At 41.0% G+C, this 22,381-nt stretch overlaps 1 protein-coding gene across 3 annotated transcripts in view; it reads left to right on the top strand.

The window, feature by feature from the left end:
• Positions 1 to 22,381, top strand: part of GLIS3 (GLIS family zinc finger 3) — a 347,077-nt gene that overhangs the window by 285,075 nt on the left and 39,621 nt on the right. For all 3 annotated transcript variants that reach the window (XM_017884258.1, XM_017884259.1, XM_017884260.1), the window contains one exon: positions 8,830 to 8,998. In XM_017884258.1, coding sequence (XP_017739747.1) covers positions 8,830 to 8,998 — 169 coding nt within the window. The remainder of the gene's footprint in view (positions 1 to 8,829; positions 8,999 to 22,381) is intronic.

The raw sequence follows: 22,381 nt of genomic DNA, 5'->3' as shown, positions 1-22,381 counted from the left end.
CCCTGGCTATAAATCCAGCTGCATGATGTGGAAATGTAATTGGGCAGCCTACGCAGAAGTTTGGAGCTCATGGGGGAATATCTATTTGTAAGAGAACCTGAATATTCATGTAGCTGTCCAGACATCAATAAATTCTCATTTTGCTTTATTTATTTCTGTTCCCTAGAGAATAGCAGCACGCTTAAGCTCAAAGTTAATAGGCATGTTCTACAGAGCCGTGCCCTCACTTACCTTAATAGAATGTCTCCCTAACACACTTGTTTATCCATTGCCAGGTAGCTCTCCCATCAGGTGACATGAGTATGTTTTCTTTGTCTTCGTGTACCGGAGACAGTTGCCAATGTTTGCTATCAATTAGCTTGGGGTAGCATGTCAAGGATGTACGGGTGGTGTCATTTTAGTCTGACAGTCACCCGATCCATTTGAGAAGGGATTGTTTCATTATCCTCTTATCAGGGCTGCTGGATAATGATACTCTATCCTGCAAAGTGGGAAGGAAAAAAAAGACAGGCAGAAATAATAGATTTTTAGGGATTGGCAATATTGAAAGTATTCATGCCAGAAGGAGAAGGGAAAGATTAGAGAGATGACTGTGCAAACCCTTAAGAAGCTACTTTTTCCTAATACAGGTAGAATATGGAATGATGCCCTTCCTGATGCAGAGGCAGGGAAAGGGGGGAAATGCTCAGACATTAAGAAGAAAGAAAAAAGAAAACTAGTTCCTTCTACTCATTGTCAGCAAGGCTAAGATTAGCTGAGGCCTCTCTCCTGTTCTCCAATTAACCTCAATACCAAATGCAGCCTTCCAAGTGACCCTGACAGGGTATTTTCCTTGCTAGAAATCTGCTTCTGGTTTGTGAATTTAGGTTCAGAGAGCATTTTTCATTGAAGGACAACACAATTAAATTGCTCCAAGGTGAAATGAAAAAAAAAAAAAAAAAACACAGAAGATATCAGACCCTGTATTTTCACCATTGGGGGCCAAAACCTGAGTCACCCCCAATATTGGTAATTTTCTTCAGAATGCCTGAAGGGAAAGTCTTTCTTGAATCCTGAAAATTCTGGATCTTTATGCTCTTGGAGAAACAAACAAAAAGAAGTGCTGAAAGTGTAAAAATACTTCAAGATAAACTAAGCTTCAAGAGGGACAATTGTGTTGACATTTTAGTAACAGCCCATTTTCGCTCCTTAACGAAGTGCAGTCATGCATGAAAATGACTTGTTATCTTTTAAACTGAAATGCATTATGGGTTGTAACTCAAAGGTGTGTACTACTCTACTCCTGCAAAATAAAGTACATTTTAACCCTTGAGTATTCTTTCATAGGCCCCACTTTATAGCAACTCATATAAAAAAATGGGACAATAAAAAGCTTATTTGAGTATGATGTGTAAACTCTTCTGCATTTTTAAAATAACACCACAGTTTATATTTGTGTGAATTCTTCCATCTGTAGTTTATATAGGAGGTCATTCTTTATTCAAGATTTACCATTTGGGAGCAACAGGTACCCTTATCTTTCCCTAGTTCTATTAATAATGGTAATAATTACAGTAATATAAGTAGCCAAATAATAGCAACAATGGTTTCTTGAGCACTTGACTGGCGTTCAGGCATATGCTAAGTGTTTTCTGCTCCTGCTATAATCCTCCTCACAGTCCAGTGAGGTATTATCCTTATTTAAGATGAAGAAACTGAAACCTTAGGCTAAGTGATTTGCCTAGAACACATTGCTAAGGCTAGGATTCAAATTCAGGTCTATCTGTCTCACATTGTGTATGTTTTGTTCTGTTAATAACCACGCTGACACTATCTCTATAGAGTGCCCGATTTCTGATGAGGCGGAGGGAATCAGAATTTCTATTGTCCAGTTGTTCCTGAACTTTCCCCAGCTCTCAAATTCTCCAGGGAGAGAGACAAAGAGACAAGATTGAGCTCACCATTCACATGGGGCTTCCCGTTCATTTTAATGCCTCTGTGAACGCTCATTTACCCTGATGTCATTGATTAGCTTATCTTCTGTGCCTTGACCCTGGAAATACTGCCCAAGAGGTGAATGGTGAGCCAGTACCTCTTCCCATGTTCCAGCCACCAAGCAACGAATGTCATTTGTCAGGATCTCAACATTACTCTGGCACTACTTACATGTGAATTCACAGTCTGTGGGTAATACCGGTTCCCCCTTTTCTATGAGAGCAAGCCTTCATGAGGAGCAGCACCATGGCCATAATGCAACCATGAGTGACTCCAGTGCAGATTTACAAAGCAGCTCAGTGGTTGCAGATCCGCACAGTAAACCTCCCCTTGGTGCATTATTGACAATTGGTGGCCTTTCAGCCCAGAACATCATTCTTGCTTGTGGTAAAGGATGCATATAACTAATTGCTCATGAATAACCCTTCCCTGCCTTTCTTCTTTTCCCAACAGTGGATCAATATGCCTCTGGCAAGTATCTGAAATCTTTATTTGGGAAAAAGCACATTTCCTACCAGCTATTTGTTTTCTAAACCAAATAATTCAGTTAATTTCTTGCCTGAAATAATTTTTGGAGCTGGAAAACTTCTCTCTTCAATGTTGAATTGCTTTCAGGATGGGCAGAAACAGAAATGGGAATATCCTTTTTGCATTCTAACCCACAGTTTGATGGCTAAAGCTACTCATGTGTTGTTTGTGGTGGGGGATTAGTGGCCATTGGCAACAAGCAGCCTTTGCAAACAGAGTGTTCAGGGGCCCTGATACAACACTTCTATGCCTTTTCTTGAATCTATCTTGCCTTTGGGAGGCAGTATAGGGTGGTGGGTAGGGTCATAGGATCTATTAATAAAATCAGGCTTCCCGGGTTTGAATTCCAGCTCCACTATTTGCCCGCCATGTGACCTAGGCCAGGTAACTTAACCAGGAACCAGAATAGGCCTCAAGTTCCTCATCAGTAAACTGGGGAAATGTTTATAAAGAACTTTGCACATTATAAATGCTCAATAAATCTTAACTATTGATTCCAAGGTATCAAGGGGCAGCAAGAAGATGAAATGAAGCTGAGACAGGATCCCCAGCACCTACTACTCAAAGTGTAGTTTCCATACCAGCAGCCTCAGCACCACCAGGGACTTTGATAGTTTGTTAGAAGTTCAGAATCTCAGCACCCCCAAGACTTAGTGAGTCAGAATCTATATTTTACCTTGATGATTTATTTGCACATTAAAGCTTGAGAAGCAGGACTCTTGCTGCTCACGTCGTTTTAAACAAGAATTCATATTGGCTGTTTTTAATATACCTTAGCCCAGGTCTTCATCCTTTCCCTCTAAATTGATGAAAATACTGTTACCAAGAAATGCCTATGGTAGCCTTCCTCTGCTCTGGTGATGGCCTGAGACAAGTAATCTTTATTTGGGGATGCTACTAACACTCTTGGCCTCCCTCCATCCACACAATAAATATATTACAGCTGAAGTAACCCCAAGGATTCCCTGTTTATACCCATTAGAAATACAGATTAATAGTTTTCATTTGGACAAAGAGAGAACTGCATACTAACCAAATTAACCTGAGCTATAGGTGCCACCTAGAATGCCCTGGTAGCCGATGAGATGGCACCTGAGAACCACATAGATCAACAGATGCTGCTTTGTTAAAATTATAAAGCTTAACTGAGTTACCTCCACCTACCTCTACTGTAGATGAATGAGAGACTACAGTGAGCCAGGTCACTAAGAGAGAGAAAGCCCATGGCAGCAGGGAGGCCAGTTCCTGGCCCTCTGATGAAGACGGGTCTCACGTATTCATCTCAAGAACAGGCTTTTATTTCCTTAGGGAGACTACCATCTCTTAATCACAAAAGCAATAAGAATTTCCAATATGTTCCTCTGCTGTGCTTAATCAGTTGTTCCAGCTGCCAGTCATCAGCTATGTCTGGAAGTTCACTTAGAAGCCCTCTTCCAGCCTTGAAAGCAGTAATGACCCCTGAGTTGACACAGACAATGAAGGCTGCTCCTGCGGGGCAGCCTGTGTGTGTCAGCTGATTTGATCACAACAGTTTTGTTAATATTGCCCGATATTCTGGAGGGATCAGCTCTCTTCCTTATGTTTTGATTGATAGGCCACATTGTGTGCTCTGTTGGTTGAGTTTGGAAAATTATTTTGAATGTGTATAGAAGGAAGTTTTTCCTTTTGCAAATGGCATTGCAGTTTTACTCTAAGGTGGAGATTTTCTTCCTGAGGTTAAAAATCACTTGGCAAAACCTGAACATTTGTTTGGAACCATATGTTGTGGTGGGAAAGTCTGTCTGAAGTCGGCAGGTATTCAGACTTAAAACATTAATAGACATTAGCACCTGCCTAGTGCGGAGTAGGTGCTGGAAAATTGTGTTTGAAAGGATGAATGAAGAAAAGAATGTTCCTACACTGTAGTAATAAAGATTGAATTCTGGATGCATGACTGTGATATGGTCAGAAATTCCTAGTAGTCAGGGTAAGTAAAAGAGGCATTTCCTGTGCCACAGTGGATCACTGGCAGAGACAAAGGACAATTCTGTTGAAGCCACAGCTCTCTGACTCCAGAGTGTTGAGTGTTGTCCTTTTTTTTTTGAAGGGTATGTGAGATGGAGATTGGATAAATGTTGGAAAGCATGCTTGTGTCTGTTGTTACTTCCTCCAAATTTCTGGTCATCATCTTGGTCACAAGCGACGTCTACAATGAGCAGTCATGGCATGGACTTGGCATACAAAGTGCTCTCATGTAGACACTGACTTACAGGCTTCTACCAGGTTGTAATCTCACCAGAAGTAAGATTTTCCTATAATATAGAAAACAAAGGCGAGGTACAGACCTTGTTTTCCAGAGAAGTGATTCCCTATACCCTAGATAAGAAACTATTCAGTACATTTTCCAAATCCAGATTTTAAATCGAACCCTAAAGCCCTCCCTTTCTTGTTCTCATGGGGCCCTAAAAGAGGACCACTGCCCTTTTCTGTCCCCTTCACCAGCCATAGCATTCAAGGGAAGGGCTATGGATGTGGGCTTGACTGGTGGTCAGTCAACACCAGTTGACGTGGGCTTGATTGGCAGTCAGTCAACACCAGCACAGCTGGAGGGCACATTCTGGAGCCTTCAGCCCTATACCAGACACCTTGTGTGCCCCACCTAGCATCCCCTTCACCACCTGTTTCTAGTGGCCTTTGCTAATGCAGCCAGCTGATGCACCAGCCATAGCTTGGTAGCACCTCTCCTCAACTGCACCATGTCCCTCTGGATTTCTGCCCTGAGGCTTCTCTGATACCCTGATGTCGGGCGTCTGGGAGAACATTTAGCCACTCTGGTACATGTGCCCCTGAAAGTGTGAGCAAATTAATCTTGACTGATGGGGCAACCGTCGACAGATGAGGAATAGGAGTTGGTAGATAAATGTTCCTTTCTGTCCCTGTCCTAGTCACTGAGCCCCAACATTCCATTGGCATTTATATCTTGTTCATCATTGTTTACTCAATGAACATGAACTGATGCTGTTTGGAGATACCAGGCACCAAGGATGTCTTGTTTCCTGTCCCAGGACCCAGCTTCATGTCTGCCACATGATAGGTACCCCATACATATTTGTGGAATAATTGCCTGCTAAGAGAAGAATAAAAAGAACACCGTTAACTCTGTATGTACAGCAAACATAATAAAGTGAGTAGAAAAAGGTAGAGGGCATCACAGAAAAAAGCTCAGTAGTATAAATTGTCATAATACATGACTGTGGTCAGTTGTCTGGTTTGGCCAGATACATTGTGGGGTCACAAATAAGACAGTGCATTAAAGTGCTTTTAACACTGTTCAATGATTTACACTAATAGGTCTTGGTATTTTGGTAAAACCGATATAGAGAGGTCTACTCGCTTCACTAAATTACAGTTTCCCCAAGGACAGGGACCCACATATTGTAGAGTATCAAGCATGTAATAGACACTTAATCAATATTCAATATAAAAATAATGGCCGAGGCTGGGCACAGTGGCTCACACCTATAATCCCAGCACTTTGGGAGGCCGAGGCGGACGGATCACAAGGTCAGGAGATCAAGACCACAGTGAAACCCCGTCTCTACTAAAAATACAAAAAAATTAGCCAGGCGTGGTGGCGGGTGCCTGTAGTCCCAGCTACTCGGGAGGCTGAGGCAGGAGAATGGCGTGAACCCAGGAAGCGGAGCTTGCAGTGAGCCAAGATCGTGCCACTGCACTCCAGCCTGGGCGACAGAGCGAGACTCAGTCTCAAAAAAAAAAAAAAAAAAAAAAAAAAAAAAAAAATGGCCGAATGATAGATGGGTGAACAGATGGAGGATGGACAGGCAGATGATGGATGGTTGTTCCTGGCTGTTAAATGGGATGAAAGAGAGGTCCTAAACCAGGCTTAACTCTGAGCAAGTGGCAGGCTACAAACAATCCCCAATTTCCCAGCCTATGTCATTGTAGCTAATGCCAAGTGTAACTAATATAGACCTCTGAGAAGCAGCACACTTTCTGTTGGACCGTAGAGTAGAGCATGGAGTGTGCGCACCAAGTTTCCTTGTTGCCCATTGGGTTGTAAACAGCAGGGGCAAGGCTTCCCTTGTGATAAACACATGCACATACATACAAAAAAACCTCCAGGGAAAAATAAATACTAGGTGCATTCAGCAACTACAACAAAATAAATAGGAGAGCTCATATTTCTACNAAAAAAAAAAAAAAAAAAAAAAAAAAAAAAAAAATGGCCGAATGATAGATGGGTGAACAGATGGATGATGGACAGGCAGATGATGGATGGTTGTTCCTGGCTGTTAAATGGGATGAAAGAGAGGTCCTAAACCAGGCTTAACTCTGAGCAAGTGGCAGGCTACAAACAATCCCCAATTTCCCAGCCTATGTCATTGTAGCTAATGCCAAGTGTAACTAATATAGACCTCTGAGAAGCAGCACACTTTCTGTTGGACCGTAGAGTAGAGCATGGAGTGTGCGCACCAAGTTTCCTTGTTGCCCATTGGGTTGTAAACAGCAGGGGCAAGGCTTCCCTTGTGATAAACACATGCACATACATACAAAAAAACCTCCAGGGAAAAATAAATACTAGGTGCATTCAGCAACTACAACAAAATAAATAGGAGAGCTCATATTTCTACACTGAAGCAGAAAAAAAAGTTAGCTGTGTTTTCACAGTATCTCTGTGACCTTTATTATTCCATCAGATTTTGGAATAGTATATAAAACACTGAGCTCCATGCTGACAAACACCAGTTTTGAAACTATTGCCACAGTCAATCCAAACAGCCTTCTCCCCTGGGTAAAATTATTATTTGGAATACAAGCAGAATTGTGGTTCCCTGAGCTAGCTGAGCATAAATGAGGTTAGTGATTCATAAGGTGACTCTAGCGAGTTTGCAGATATGCAACTTGTACGGAAGCTGACGCACACAACAGAAGCTCAGCCTTGCCTTTCTGAGCTGGTAAGCATTTTCAGGCCTCACCACCTCTTTGAAGGACTGTGGTGGGTACAGGCTTCTGAGGACAAGAGTTAACCTGACAGAATGCTGATTTACCAGAAATAAACCCTTCAAATCAGATCACACCCTTGTCAGTAGCTTTTTGAGCGGGAAGATGGTAATTCTGCCTCTTTACATGTTCCTTGAAATACTTGAACTCTTGTTCCTTTGGATTAAGCTTTTGGGGGCTAGGTCATCTGGGGTACTCATTGTATCCTGGAGAAGTTGGGGAAAAGTGGTACTGGTATAAAAATACAACTCCCTGAACTTTTAAACCCTCAAATCTTTTTGATAATGTGGCTTCTCTTTCTTAATCCTGAACCTGATTTTTTTTTTTAAATCCATTTATTCTTTGATATTAGTAGAGTAAGTTCAAAAAGAACAGAAATGGGTATGGAGCTCAGCATAACTTTGTACAAAGAAGGAAGTTGAAGAGAATCAGCCTAATGCTGCTGCTATGATTGCAGCATAATGAGATGTCTACGGAGTAGGTCCCAGACACTGAGGGAACCTTTCTGATAGACTCTGAAAGTGACAAGCCCCAGTTTCTTCTGTGACATCGTACCAATTAGCTGATCTAAATGGGCACATATTCACGTTTGAGGTCGTATACAGTTCTCGAAGGCTAGGCTGCCCCTGCGAATGGGGCTGTAACTCACTGTCTGTGTCATAACGGGCAACAGTGGGGGAAGATGCCAGAGCTGTGTTTTCGTAGTTTGAGAGACTCCTCTTTGATGAAGGCCAAGTATATTCATCACACCATCAGGAAAATTCCCTGGGTTAGTTAGACTCTTAAGTTAAAAGGGTGTAGGATCCTATGTTCACACTAGGATCAGGGAAGCTCCAGTTCTCATTACGTTGATTTAGCAGTGACAGAGAGGATCCCCAGCTGACCCACTGTGGCTCACTGCAGCAGTGAGAAGAGGAAGAAGGCCTGTGCTGTGCCCTTCTCGGTGAGCTGACCAAATATTCTGTTACCTGACTCTCATCCCCTGTGACTGAAAAGTGCTAATACAGAGACCTTGGCACAGATGCAAACAGTACAAGATTGACTAATTATACAGTGTCCAGACAGGGAACTGGCAGGGCATGGCAACACTTAGGAGACAGGCCGTGAACGTCAGCCTGAAGTGAGTCAAACGTGAGCTCTGGAGGAACCTGTTCCACCACGAAAATAAAAGCTGTGTGTACCCAAGAAGGGGAGAACTGTTCCCTGAAAACCACAGAGAGAAAAACAAACAAGCCCCTCAAATATGCTTGCTGTCAGCCTTTGGTATTTAAAAAATGTGGGCTTCCTTCGGGGCACGGTCTCATGTTTGTTCTCCCTTGATTTCAGCTCCCATTTTCTCCAGCAATTATTCAAGCCGAAGTGGAACAGCTGCTGGGGCCGTGCCACCCCCACATCCTGTCGGTCACCCTTCTCCAGGACATAATGTACAGGGGAGCCCCCACAACCCCTCCTCCCAGTTACCTCCACTCACAGCTGTGGACGCAGGAGCTGAGAGGTAAGGCCATCTGTCTCTCTCTCCTAATAGGTGTCGCCGCCAAACCTCCCTCCATGGAGAAGTGCTTTGACAGTTGCTGAATTTTATTAATAATCCGTTGGTGGGTTGAGTTACCCAAAGGTGACATTTTAAAAGTACATACACAAAGCACATGGACCAAATATCTCATTATCTGTTTCATTTTTCTACGGGAAAACAAATGAAATGATATTGGCAATAGCCAGCCGAAGTTTCAGATGCTGGAAACACACCAGAATTTCCCTGTCTTTCTACCTTTCTTCGGTCTGTTTCAGAAACCCAATTTTAAGGTAATGTATGTGCAGGTTGAAATACTTCCCGATGTCAGATGGTGCCTTCGCCACATGAATCAGTATTGTTAGGGCGCAGGATTTTAAATAGGCTGCTCATTGAATACTTAGTGTTAATATCAGTCTCATAAAGGACTTCTGGGAGAAAATTTTTAAACAACCATGATCTTCATATTTTTACTCCTGAATGCTTTATTGGTGCCAGAGACCTTTCGAGGACCTTCATACTTCAGTTTCCCAATCTGTTGTGTGTTTCTGTGGACCACAAACCAAAACAAGAGTCTGCATCTCTTGCTTCTCCATCTCCTTCCCCTTTTGTGGAGCAGGCTCTAATGAACTTCTCTTGCTCAAGGGCAAGTGTAAAGCTACAGTACAGGTAGCTTTGGAAGAAGGTTGGACGCTTCAGTCCTCTCCGAGCTGCCCAACACACCTCTTGTCACCTCTCTCCACTTGTCGTCTGGCTTGAGTTGACCTACCTGGTTATTCCCAGACATCCAGAGGAAAAAGAAGTTCTTGTAGGAACTCTGCGCAAGCTTGGAGTAATGGGCAATTGTTGAACAAAATAATGGGTTGAGTAGGCAGCAGGAATAAAAGTTTTGAATCTTTCATTTCACCAGCAATCTCTGGTTCCATCATTATTGACCTGACCTATGAGTTTGGCAGTCTGTGGTTTTAATTCTGATAAACCGTATATTTTATTGTTTATGCCTTTCTCCCTTTATTAATATTATTTTGTTTAATGAACAGACGTTGAATACCTTCTATGTGTCAGATACTGTGTTGGATGTTGGAGTCCAAAAAGTTATTAAAACATGCTCCTGTCCTTACAGGTTTGAATGGTGAGGACAGGCATTCAAATGAAGTATAATAAGGCTGTTTGGTTAAATGATGTAATAGAGATACCACAGGAGCCTAAAGAGGATGTCTCTAAATCTGTCTCAGGGAGCGAGGGAAAGAAAGACGCAGTGATGTAGGCATTGAAGGAAGACTAAGGCTTTTCTGGATGCCTCAACAGGGCACAGCATCCAAGGCAGCAAGAAGAACGTATGCAAGATGTGAGGAACAGAGAGGACACCGTCAGGGAAGGTCTCAGTAGCTTGGGATGACAGCATCCAGGCGTACATGGCTGATGAAGTCAGATAACAGTAGGTTGGCTCATGTGGAATTGTGTATTTGATGCTAAGGAATTTGTCTCTTACCCTGCTAGGAGTGAAGAACCATTATAGCTTCTTTGTTAAGAGAGAAACACATTACAGCAAAAGAATTCAGGTGACAAGATAGTTGAGTAACTGAACTTGGAAGGAGAGACAGGAAAAACAAGGAGAAGAATATTGCAGGAGTCCTTGTAAGCAATATGGTTACTTGAAGGAAGGCAAAGCAGTGAGGATGGAGAATTTATTCAAGAGCAATTATTTAGGAGGCAGAATTACCAATCATTAATATATATGTGGAGCAAAGAGGAGGGACCAAAATTCGTTTATGAGTTTTACCCCCAGACACCAAGATTGTGTCATTAATAGAAACTGAAAAATACAAAAAGAGTGTGGTAGTGTGGAGGATAAAATAATATTGAGTGGAGGAGAAGGGGAAGAAGAGGGAATAAGAAACTGACTTTAGGAGTTTGAATTCTAGGTGATTTATAAAAGATCCATGTGTATATGTCTGATTGGCAATTAGAAATATGAATCAGAAGATGTTGGACTTTTGTAAAACAGTTCTATGCACAAAGTAAAGTGTAAACAAATCATTAGCCTCCTCCCACAAGATCTGTCAGCAAAGCAGCGCAAATGATAACCATCCATTAAGTTCACAGACATTGGAGACAGGAAGTCTTTCCTTTCACTTATCTGATATATTCCTATAAATTAAGATTAAAAAAAAAACACACACATTTGCTGTAGTTTTCTGTTGGGTTCTAAATGATATTAGCCATGGACTTTTCATCATCTCATTTCATTCTGCCTGGCTGAGAATCTTACTCCACGGTGTCGAGATGCTCAGGAATGATCAATCGGAACCTCCATTCGCTGCACCTCCTTATCTATAGTCATAACGACTTTTAACAAGAATATAAGACAGAAACAATCATTGAGTCTCCTTTTTGTACACAGCCTTTAAAAGAATACATGTAGAAAAAAGATTTTAATTATTATCGGAGTCAAAGACAACGACTATCACAACCCAAATGCCTGAAGTTTGCTTCCCAGTTCTGACAGTTGCTAACTGTTTGGCTGTGGGCAAATTCCTTAGCTGCTCCTGCTGCTTGAGTTTGTGTGTTTGTCTTTTTAAAATATTTTATTTTGTATTTTTTATTGCTCCTTTTGAAAGTGTGTAACATATTTTAAAAAATGGCAAGAATAGTACAATGAATACCCATGCATATACCCTGCACTCATATTCACCCATTGTCAATATTTTTGCTTTTTTCTTTTTCTTTTTTCTTTCTTTCTTTCTTTTCTTTCTTTCTTTCTCTTTCTTTCCTTTCTTTCTCTTCCTTCCTTCCTTCCCTCCCTCCCTCCCTCCCTCCCCTCTCTCTTTCTTTTTTCTTTCTTTCCTTTCGTTCTTCTTTCTTTCTTTCTTCCTTTCCCTCCCTGCCCTTCCTTCCTTTTCTTTCCTTTCCCTTCCTTCTTTCCTCCCTTCCTTCCTTCCTCCTTCCTTCCTTCCTTCCTTCCTTCCTTCCCTTCTTTCTTTCTTTCTTTCTTTCTTTCTTTCTTTCTTTCTTTCTTTCTTTCTTTCTTTCTTTCTTTCTCTTTCTCTTTCTTTCTTTCTTTCTCTTTCTTTCTCTCTTTGTCTCTTTCTCTCTTTCTGTCTCTCTCTCTCCCTCTCTCTCTGACTTTGAGGAGTCTTTGTTTTCTTGCCAATTGTTGCAGAACCATTTCACAGATGGTTACAGATAACTGAGCAACCCTAATTACCCCCCAATTACTTCAGTAGCGATCTCCTAAGAAGGACATTCTCCTACATAAACCCAATATAATAATCATACTCAGGAAATTTAACATCAATATAATACTATTCTCTAATAGTTACTCGCTATTCAGATTTCCCCAATTTTGTGAATAATGTTTTCTATAGCTGGAGATTTTGTTTGTTTTCCTTTTGTGATTCAGGGATCTAATAAGGATCTCCCAGTGAATTTAATTTTATTTCTTTTCATCTTCTTGAATCTAATGAAGTTCTCCAGTTTTTGTTGTTATTATTATTGTCTTTCAGGACATTGACAATTTTTGAAGAACTCGGGACATTTATTTTACACAGTGTTCCAGTGTTCCATGGTTTGGATTTGTGTAACTGTTTTATCCTAAACAGATTCATTGTAAATATTTTTGGCAGGAATACCACATAGATGATGTGGTGTTTCTTAGCTTTTTTGAGATTTAGATTGCACCTTATGGAGAATTAGGATTAAATAAACCAAAGTAGATAAAGTGCCTCGCAAGTTATATGGCATGAAGCAGGCTTTTCATAGCTGTGGATACTAACATAAAAACAGGCAGCTTTGGCATAGCTGAGTGATTCAGTTTGGAAGTCAGAGGATGTTGTTAAATGATCATAGGATTTGATAATGTAAATAATCATAGAAGGAGAAATGAAGAGGAAGGAGGTACTTTATATGATGGGAGAATGAAATGGACATTTGCAGTTTGTGGTTTTGCCTTGCTGCTATATTCTCCCATACTTGGATGAGTGCCCCATCCCTTGCCTTCCCAGCTGGAGTGGGGCAAGTGTGAGTGTGGAAGGTTCTCTCTTCCGATCAGGTTGGAAAGGAGGATGACATGAAACAGCCCTGACTTATTCACCAGGTTTGCATTAGTGTCCAGCATAAAAACACTAAGAGGAAATGTGCTTACCTTCCGCTTTTGGTTTGTATATCTTTGCCTCTGTTTGCCTGGGAAATCCCCAGTAAAACTCCAGCAGTTTTCTTAACGGAAATAGGTTTATCACACTCTGCAACTTTTAGTGGGAAACTGGCATCTTTTCCTGCTTTGTGGGCATTGATTCATCATTTACTTAGCTTTAACATGGTAAAAAAAATGGGCTGAGTCACTGTCAGAAGTCAGGAAAGGTCCACCAAATCTACCCAGTTAGCATCGAGTTCTTTGATCCTTACCATCATAAAATAAAATTAATGCAAGTTCTCTCAATCTGACAAGGTTCCATTTTTATTTTGAAATATTATCTGAATGACACATGATTTCAGTGATTTTAGCTACACACCACATCACCTAATGTTGATTTAACTTATTACGGGTAGTGGTGTTTTACTAGGTCATGTTGAATGAGCCAGTGGTACTTTATCACAGTGGCTTCCCATGAGAGGAACTCAGCGTCTTTGGAAATGTTAATTCATTGAATTTCATAGTATGTCTGTTAGACCAGAGAAAACAAAAATATTGATGGGAGCTTCTTTTTGAAATGCAGAAATGTTACAATTCCAAGAATAAATCCTCTGAGTTTGTGTTGCTCATCTTTTACAAGAGAATGTCAGCTGCCTCTCTTCATTCTGAAGAAGGCCACAAACATGGTGTGCTTTGTTGTGTAATAGAGCTGAAGGAGGCCTGTGGATTGACCACAGTGGAGAGGCTTATGGAGAGCTTCCTATGAGCCCATGGCTGAGCCAGAAAAGACTGAAAAGAAAGTGTAAATATAAGGAAAAAAACCAAAGTGTTTTTTTCTGTTCTCTCACTTAACAATAATCAACACAAAATGCTTCTGTGACCAAATATATGGGGGGTTTTCCCCAACCCACTGAGCATGCAGTCAGTTCTGCAGTAGACACCAGCTGGGTGTCCTCTAATTGCAATCTATCCTGACAGTCTCTACTTGGAGAGAGTGTCAGATTCCACAGGTTGAGGACACAGTTCCACAAGACTGCCCCCTACTTCTGATGCCAGTTGCAAGACCTGGGTTATTTTGCCTGTACATCTGACTGACTGACTATAAATCAGGGTTTCCACAGCCCCTTCCTCAGGTTCTATTAGTTTGCTGGAGCAGTTCACAGAACTCAGGGAAACACTTACATTTACTGGTTTATTATAAAGGACATTATAAAGGATACCAATGAAAAGATATATAAGTCAAGGCATATGGGAAGGGGCACAGAACCTCCATTCCCTCTCCAGGCCTGTCTCCCTCTAGGAACCTCCATGTATTCAGCTATCCAGAAGTTCTCTGAACCCAGTCCTTTTGGATTTTTATGGAGACTTCATTACATAGGCATGATTGATTAAATCATTGGCCATTGGTAATCAGTTTACTCTTTGGCCCCTGTTCCCTCAGAGGTTGGGGGTTGAGGCTAAAAGTCAACACTCTAATCCTGTCTTGGTCTCTCCAGTGGCCAGTGTCATTCTTTCAGGCAGCCAGAGGCTGCCAGCCATCAGTCAACTAATTAGCATACAAAAAGACACTATCATTTCAAAGATTCCAAGGATTTTGGAAGTTGTATGCCAGGAATGAGGAGGAAAACCAAATATATATTTCATAATATCACAGAAAGAAGGGATGTGTAGTGTCTTCGGAGAGTATTCAATCTAGTATATGAATCAGCAGCAGAAAATGTGAGGAATAATTATTTTTGAGAAGTAGTCAAAGCACCTTTACCAAATAAGGAATGACAATATTTTTTAGTCTCTATGGAGTATTGGAAAGGCTTATTCTTTTCACCCATAATGTATTATTTCAGATATTGCATTGCTAGAATTCTAGGTACTTTTATACATGTATACTAGGCCTTTCAGTAATTTGCATGAGTAACTTTGAGATTTCTTTTTTTTTTTACTTTATTTTCTTTATTTTTTATCTTTATTTTAGTTTATTTTTATGCAAATTTATGGCCATATGATGTGAAATTTTGTTACATGTATATAATGCATAGTGATCAAGTTAAGGTAATTTAGGATGTCCAACACCCAAGTATAATACGTTTTTTATTTAACTATTGTCACCTTATTCTGTTACCAGGCATTGAATTTATTCCTTCTATTTAACTGATGATCATATGGTTTTTTGCCCCCATTCTCTTGATGTTATATATCCCATTTATTGATTTGTATATGTTGAACCATCGTTGCTTCCCTAGTATAAATCGCACTTGTGCTGTTGAATTTGGTTTGCTGGCATTTTATTGAGGATTTTTGTGTCTATGTTCATCAGGGATATTGGCCTGCAGTTTTATTTTTGTTGTTGTTGTTGTTGTTGTGATTTTGTCTGGTGTGGGTATCAGGGTGATGCTAGCCTCATGGAATGCCTGTGGGAGAATTCCCTCTTCAATTTTTTGGAATAGTTTCCAGAGGATTGGTATTAGTTCTCTGTACGTTTGGTAGAATTTTGCTGTGAATCTATCTGGTCCTGGGCTTTTCTTTTGGGGAGACTTTCTAATACTGATTCCATCTCATTATGCATTATTGGTCTGTTCAGGTGTTTTATTTCTTCCTTATTCAGTCTTGGTAGATTGTATGTTTATCAATTTTATTTATATGTTCAAATAACCAGCTTTTTGTTTTATTGCTTCTTTGTATATTTTTTAGTTTCTATTTCATATTGTTCTGCTCATATCTTTATTACTTGTTTTTTCCTGCTAATCTGGGGTTTGGTTTGTTCCTCCTTTTCTAGTTCTTTGAGGTATGTTTTTAGATTATTTATTTGTAATCTTTCTACTTTTTTGATATAAGCATTTATTGCTACAAACTTCCCTTTTAGCACTGCTTTTGCTGTATTCCACAGGTTTGGGGACTGATAATAGTTTGGCTCTGTGTCCCCACCCAAATCTCATCTTGAATTGTATTCCCATAATTCCCATGTGTTGTGGGAGGGACCTGTTGGGAGATAATTGAATCATGGGGATGGTTTCTGCCATACTGTTCTCTTGGTAGTGAATAAGTCTCATGATATCTGAGGGTTTTATCAGGGGTTTCCACTTCTGCATCTTCCTCATTCTCTTTACCTGCTGCCATCCATGTAAAATGGGAGTTTCTCCTCCTTACATTCCACCATGATTATAAGGCTTCCCCAGCCACGTGGAACTGTAAGTCCAATTAAACCTCTTTCTTTTATAAATTGCCCAGTCTTGGGTATGTCTTTAACAGCAGCATGAAAACAGACTAATACAGTAAATTGGTACCAGTAGAGTGGGGTGCTGCTGTAGATACCTGAAAATGTGGAAGCAACTTTGGGACTGGGTAACAGACAAGGGTTGAAACAGTTTGGAGGGTTCAGAAGAAGATAGGAAAATGTGGAAACATTTAGAATTTCCTAAAGACTTGTTGAATGGCTTTGCCCAAAATGCTGATAGCGATATGGACAGTAAAGTCAAGGCTGAGGTGGTCTCAGATGGAAATGAGGAACTCGTTGGGAACTGGAACAAAGGTGACTCTTATTATGTTTTAGCAAAGGGAGTGGTGGCATTTTGCCTCTGCCCTAGAGATTTGTGGAACTTTGAACTTGAGAGAGATGATTCAGGGTATCCAGAAGAAGAAATTTCAAAGCAGCAAAGCATTCAGGAAGTGACTTGGGTGCTGTTAAAAGCATTCAGTTTTGAAAGGGAAACAGAGCATAAAAGTTTGAAAAATTTATGGCCTGGCAATACATTAGAAGAGAAAATCCCATTTTCTGGGGAGAAATTCAAGCTGGCTGCAGAAATTTGCATAAGTAACGAGGAACCAAATGTTAATTCCCAAGACAATGGGGAAAATGTCTCCAGGGCATGCCAGAGGTCTTCACAGCAGCCCCTCCAGTCAGAGGCCCTAAGGCCTAGAAGGAAAAAGTGGTCTCCAGGGCCTGGCCCAGGGTCCCTGTGCTGTGTGCAGCCTAGGGACTTGGTGTCCTGCGTCCCAGCCACTCAAGCAATGCCTGAAAGGGGCCTGAAGCTCCGACCGTGGCTTCAGATGGTGCAAGCCCTAAGCCTTGGCAGCTTCCACATCATGCTGAGCCTGTGGGTACACAGAAGTCAAGAATTGAGATTTGGAAACGTCTGCCTAGATTTCAGAAGATGTGTGGAAATGCCTGGATGCCCAGGCAGAAGTTTGCTGCAGGGGCATGACTCTCATGGAGAACCTCTGCTAGAGCAATGCAAAAGGGAAATGTGGGATGGGAGAGCCCACACAGAATCTCTATTGGGATACTGTCTAGTGGAGCTGTGAGAAGAGGGTCCAGACCCCAGAATGGTAGATCCACTGATAGCTTGTACTGTGCACCTGGAAAAGCCACAGATACTCAATGCCAGCCCGTGAAAGCAGCCAGGAGGGAGGCTGCACCCTGCAAAGTCACAGGAGCAGAGCTGCCCAAGATCATGGGAACCCACCTCTTGCATCAGCATGACCTGAATTTGAGACATGGAGTCAAAGGAGATCATTTTGGAACTTTAAGATTTGACTGCCCAACTGGGGAAATTGCGTGTACCCTGTAGCCTCTTTGTTTTGGCCAATTCCTCCTATTTTGAATGGTTATATTTACCCAGTGTCTGTATCCCCATTGTATCCAGGAAATAAGTAGCTTTATTTTGATTTTATAGGCTCATAGGTGGGAGGGACCTGCCTTATCTCAGATGAGACTTTGGACTGTGGACTTTTGAGTTAATGCTGAAATGAGTTAAGACTTTGGGGAACGGTAGGAAAGCATGATTGGTTTTGAAATGTGAGGAGATGAGATTTGGCAGGGGCCAGGGGTGGAATGATATGGTTTGGCTCTGTGTCCTCACCCAAATCTCATCTTGAATTGTATTCCCATAATTCCCACGTGTTATGGGAGGGACCTGTTGGGAGATAACTGAATCATGGGGGTGGTTTCCCATCATACTGTTCTCATGGTAGTGAATAAGTCTCATGAGACCTGATGGTTTTATCGGATTTCTGCTTTTGCATCTTCCTTGTTCTCTCTTTGCCTTCTGCCATCCATGTAAGATGGGACTTGTTCCTCTTTACCTTCCGCCGTGATTGTGAGGCTTCCCCACCCACATGGAACTGGAAGTCCAATTAAACCTCTTTCTTTTGTAAACTGCCCAGTCTCAGGTATGTCTTTAACAGCAGCATGAAAACGGACCAATATAGGGATGTTGTATTTTCATTTTCATTTGTTTCAAGACATTTTTAAATTTTCATCTTAGCTTTCTCTTTGGCCCAATGGTCATCCAGGAGCACGCTGTTTAATTTTCATGTATTTGCATGGTTTCCAAAGTTCTTTCTGGTATTGAATTCTTGTTTTATTCCATCGTAGCCGGAGAAGATACTTGATATGATTACAATTTTAAAAATTTGTTGAGACTCATTTTGTAGTCTGACAGGTATCATTTTCTAATTAATCATGGGGAATGTGATGTTGGTTGCCTGGGCGCTAAAGAGTCAAAGACAGCAACTGTTTTCAATTCAATGGCTTTGCAATTCTGTAAAGTTCTTTAGCTCTACTCAAACCGGTCTGACTTCTGACTTAGTTTCCTTTTTTCTGTGTCTCAATTCGGGCTTTGTTTCTATATAAAATCTTCCTTTTTCTTCCTATCCTTAACCAAGTGTTACCCATCCTTTGGTGCTCAGTTTAGTTCTTAATGCAGGAAACCTCTCCTCTGCCTCTCACAGTTCACAAAATCAAGTTCCCCTGATGAATCCCTTGGATCTTATCATCTGTTTCATGTATGTACTATTTACCAGATGTCACCATGCTAACCGAATCATTAACTTTTGGTGAGCAGGAATGTTAAGTTTCCTAGTGACCTCCATACTGCCATGTACTGAGTAATACAGTGACAGGTTCCAAGGAAGGTTTGAGAAAGGAAAAAGACCAATGAGGGGAATGCCTACGAAGCAAGAGGTTGTTGTCAGAAGCCCTGCCCTCTCAGAGCATCCAGTCAAATGGAAGACACCAAGCCAACAGGCAATCATAGTTTAGAGTATTATGAAGGGGTGATATAGGGGCCTGTGGATGCATACAGAAAGAGCACATAACCCAAAATTGGGGAGAAAGGACTAGAGAAAGAAATTTTTTCCTGAAAGCTGATAACCTACAGGCAAGAAGACTATGTACAACAAGTGTTGTATACAAAAGCTAAGGAGGAAGAGAGCCAGCAAGGGTGGAATATAGTGTAGAAATTAGGGAGTAACCTTATCAGCCACATTTAGAGGTTTGAGCTTTAACTTGAGGACAAGAAGTTGTGTGTTGGGCCAGTAAGGGGGATGTAGTGACTCTTGCATGCATTCCAAATTCCTCCCTCGTCTATTATCCACCCACAAAGAGTTCAGAATGCATTCTCTGCCTGATAGAAGAAAAAAGACAAGGAATTGAAAAATGGTTCATCTTGTTCTCAAATAGCCAAAGGCATTGTTTTGTACCTCCTGGACTAGTGAAGCAGCACAGTAGGGATTGTATTATTTTCCTTTTTAATACCATTTGTAAAGACAGTTTTGTCTCTTGCAATTTGAAGCTTGTATTTTATGTAGTCATGAACTACCAGGGTTTTGAAGAGTCACTGAGTGTCACAAAAAAAATTACTTCCATTTTAAAGGCAAAGTGATGAACATTTGAAAATTAGAGATCTAATTCAGCAGTAATTTTGTCTCACTTGTCTCCATTATATCTGAGAAAACTTGGATATGACTAAGAGTTCACTGCATGACTGTGTGTCATCTTATAGTTGCAATTTGTCCAGTGAACACTGCTCTGTGGTCATTGATGCGTATCACAGAGACTTTCCAACACACATAGAAACACATCTAACTTAGAGGGTAACAGATAAACATAGGCAATTAAGTTTGACAATCTTGATCATTGGAATAGTTGAGAAAAGTCATAGTTAGAAGACAAATATAAGCCTCAAATAACCATTTTTGTCAACCTGCATGTTGACATCCACATCATCCTCTGGTAGAGTCTGTCACTCTGGGGCTCACCTTGTGCCATGTCATCATGAACATCATTCTTTCTCTTTGGGCCACAGCACTTTCATGTAGAAGTCAAGCTGTTATCCTCATTTAGCATCCCATGAGGGGACCAGTTTCTCTCTACAGAAAGGTAACTTCCACAGATATTCAAGATTAAGAGAGGTGGGGTCCAAAATCCATTCCCTACCCAACACATGTGTATGCACACGCCCATGCACACACAAGAATTGTTGAATGTAATAAAAGTTGTTCCTGATCTCAATGTTGTGAGCAGTACAGAGGCAGAAAATTCTGATATCCTATTTTTGAAAATGGAGATGAGAGCTTTGGGTTTTAGATTAGAAAAGGTTGGTGGTCTGTCCCTACTTTGTTTTCTTTAAATCTATGGAAAGTTCCTGGTACTTCTCAATGTTTATTCCAGTGTAGAATGGCCAGCCAGTCTTTAAGCTTCCTAACTATTGAGGATCCATGGCCAAAGCCATGCTTCATCCTCTATGGCAAATATCAGTTAGGTCTTTGGTCTTTGGAATGAACTTTCTTCTCTTACTAATAACTTCTTAAATATACTCCTCTGATATACTCCTGGAAGTCACACATACACTTACAAGGAAATAGATGACATTGGTTACTTTCTTTTTACCAGTCTAGTGATTGTGAATGGCTCCAGAGGAAAAGAAAAAGATAAAATAACAACAGCAACAACAACAACAACAAAACATTGCTGAACTGGCTTCCCCAGTCTTCTCTGACCTATCTCTGATTTAAATGTCCATGTGTTCCTCAAAACTTCTATGAACATAATTTTCAGTCTAATGTGTTTCTCGATAATGGAGGAAAATCACGAGCTAAGTCTATATAGTTATCTTCAACTTACTGTTAACAACCTAAAAAACCCAGGAGTCAACTCGGATTCCTCCCTTTTCCCAAACATTCTCATATCTAATTCATCTGTAGGTCCTGTTGGTTCTATCTTCAAAATACATTTCAAGACTAATCGACTTCACTCCTCCACCCTAGTTCAAGCCACTGTCCCCTCCCATCTTAAGCAAAATAGCCTCTAACTGGTCTCTCTGCATCAAATCTTGCCTACCTATGATCATCTACCCTCATCCCACCAGCACACACATGGCATTGCTCTACACCACAAGAGTTACCCTTTAAAATGTAAATGGAATAATCTCTTTTCTGTTCACACCTCTCCCTGGCTAATACTTGGAATAAAATTCAAACTCCATTTTGTAGTGTACATGACCCTCTGTGGTCTGGCCTCTACTAAATTCATCCATTGTCAATTCCCTTGTTTAATCTGTTCCAGCCACATTGGCCTTGTTGGAGTTTCTAAAAAACAGTCACTAATCTTGCCTTGGGGACTTTGCACTTGCTGTTCCTGAGACCTGAAAGCCACTCTCATCAGAACCTCACATGACTTGTGCCTTCCTTTCTGGTGTCTGCTCAAATAGTACCTCCTCAGAAAGGCCCTTCCTGACTGTCTAAAACTTTCCTTTCCCACCTCCCTTTCCTCTTTAACTCTGCTTTAATTTTCCTTCATTGACTTCTCGCTCCCTGAAGTTGCACTATTTGCTTACTGATTGCTTCTATTACCCTACAGGGGTCCCAGTCTCAGGTTGACGGCTACCTTGTGCAGAATGCTTACCGCTCAGTGCTGATAGTAGAAACCTAAGGAATTTTGTAAAATGAATGAATGTGGATGGAAACAATAAAACTACTCTCATTCCTTTGTTATTTCCGAGAGTGGTTACAGTATCCCAGAGCAGGCAATTGTTGTTCTTCCACCTCCACACTCTCCTCCAGGCCACTTCCTGGGAAGACGGGAGACACTGACGGGAGCCTCTGTGGGACACTCTCCCAAGCAAACAGCTCCACTTGTGGTTTCAGCGTTTGTTACATCAGATCCTTATCCATGTACGTTTTATTTTGAAATGCACTGGTTCTTCATTTTAGATTAATTATAATCACATATCAAAAACCAACTATTAGGATGCCTGTAAAAGAAACAATTTTTTAAGTGCCAAGGAAGTCATTTGACCTCCAAAAGCCAAATCAACCATCTTTATTTTGTTTCCGTATTCCAAACAAATCCACCTCATGTTAAGCACAAGATGATGTTTTCTTAGTCCCCTTGGATTTTCAGTCAGGAAAGTGAGTCATGACAGTAACAAGAAAGGCTTAGGTGAAATAAAATTTCTCTT

The sequence above is a fragment of the Rhinopithecus bieti genome, unplaced genomic scaffold (assembly GCF_001698545.2).
Source record: "Rhinopithecus bieti isolate Rb0 unplaced genomic scaffold, ASM169854v2 scaffold_14741, whole genome shotgun sequence".
NCBI classification, from domain to species: Eukaryota; Metazoa; Chordata; class Mammalia; order Primates; family Cercopithecidae; genus Rhinopithecus; species Rhinopithecus bieti.
The sequence above is the reverse complement of the archived record's forward strand: the minus strand, read 5'-3'. Positions and strand labels throughout refer to the sequence as shown.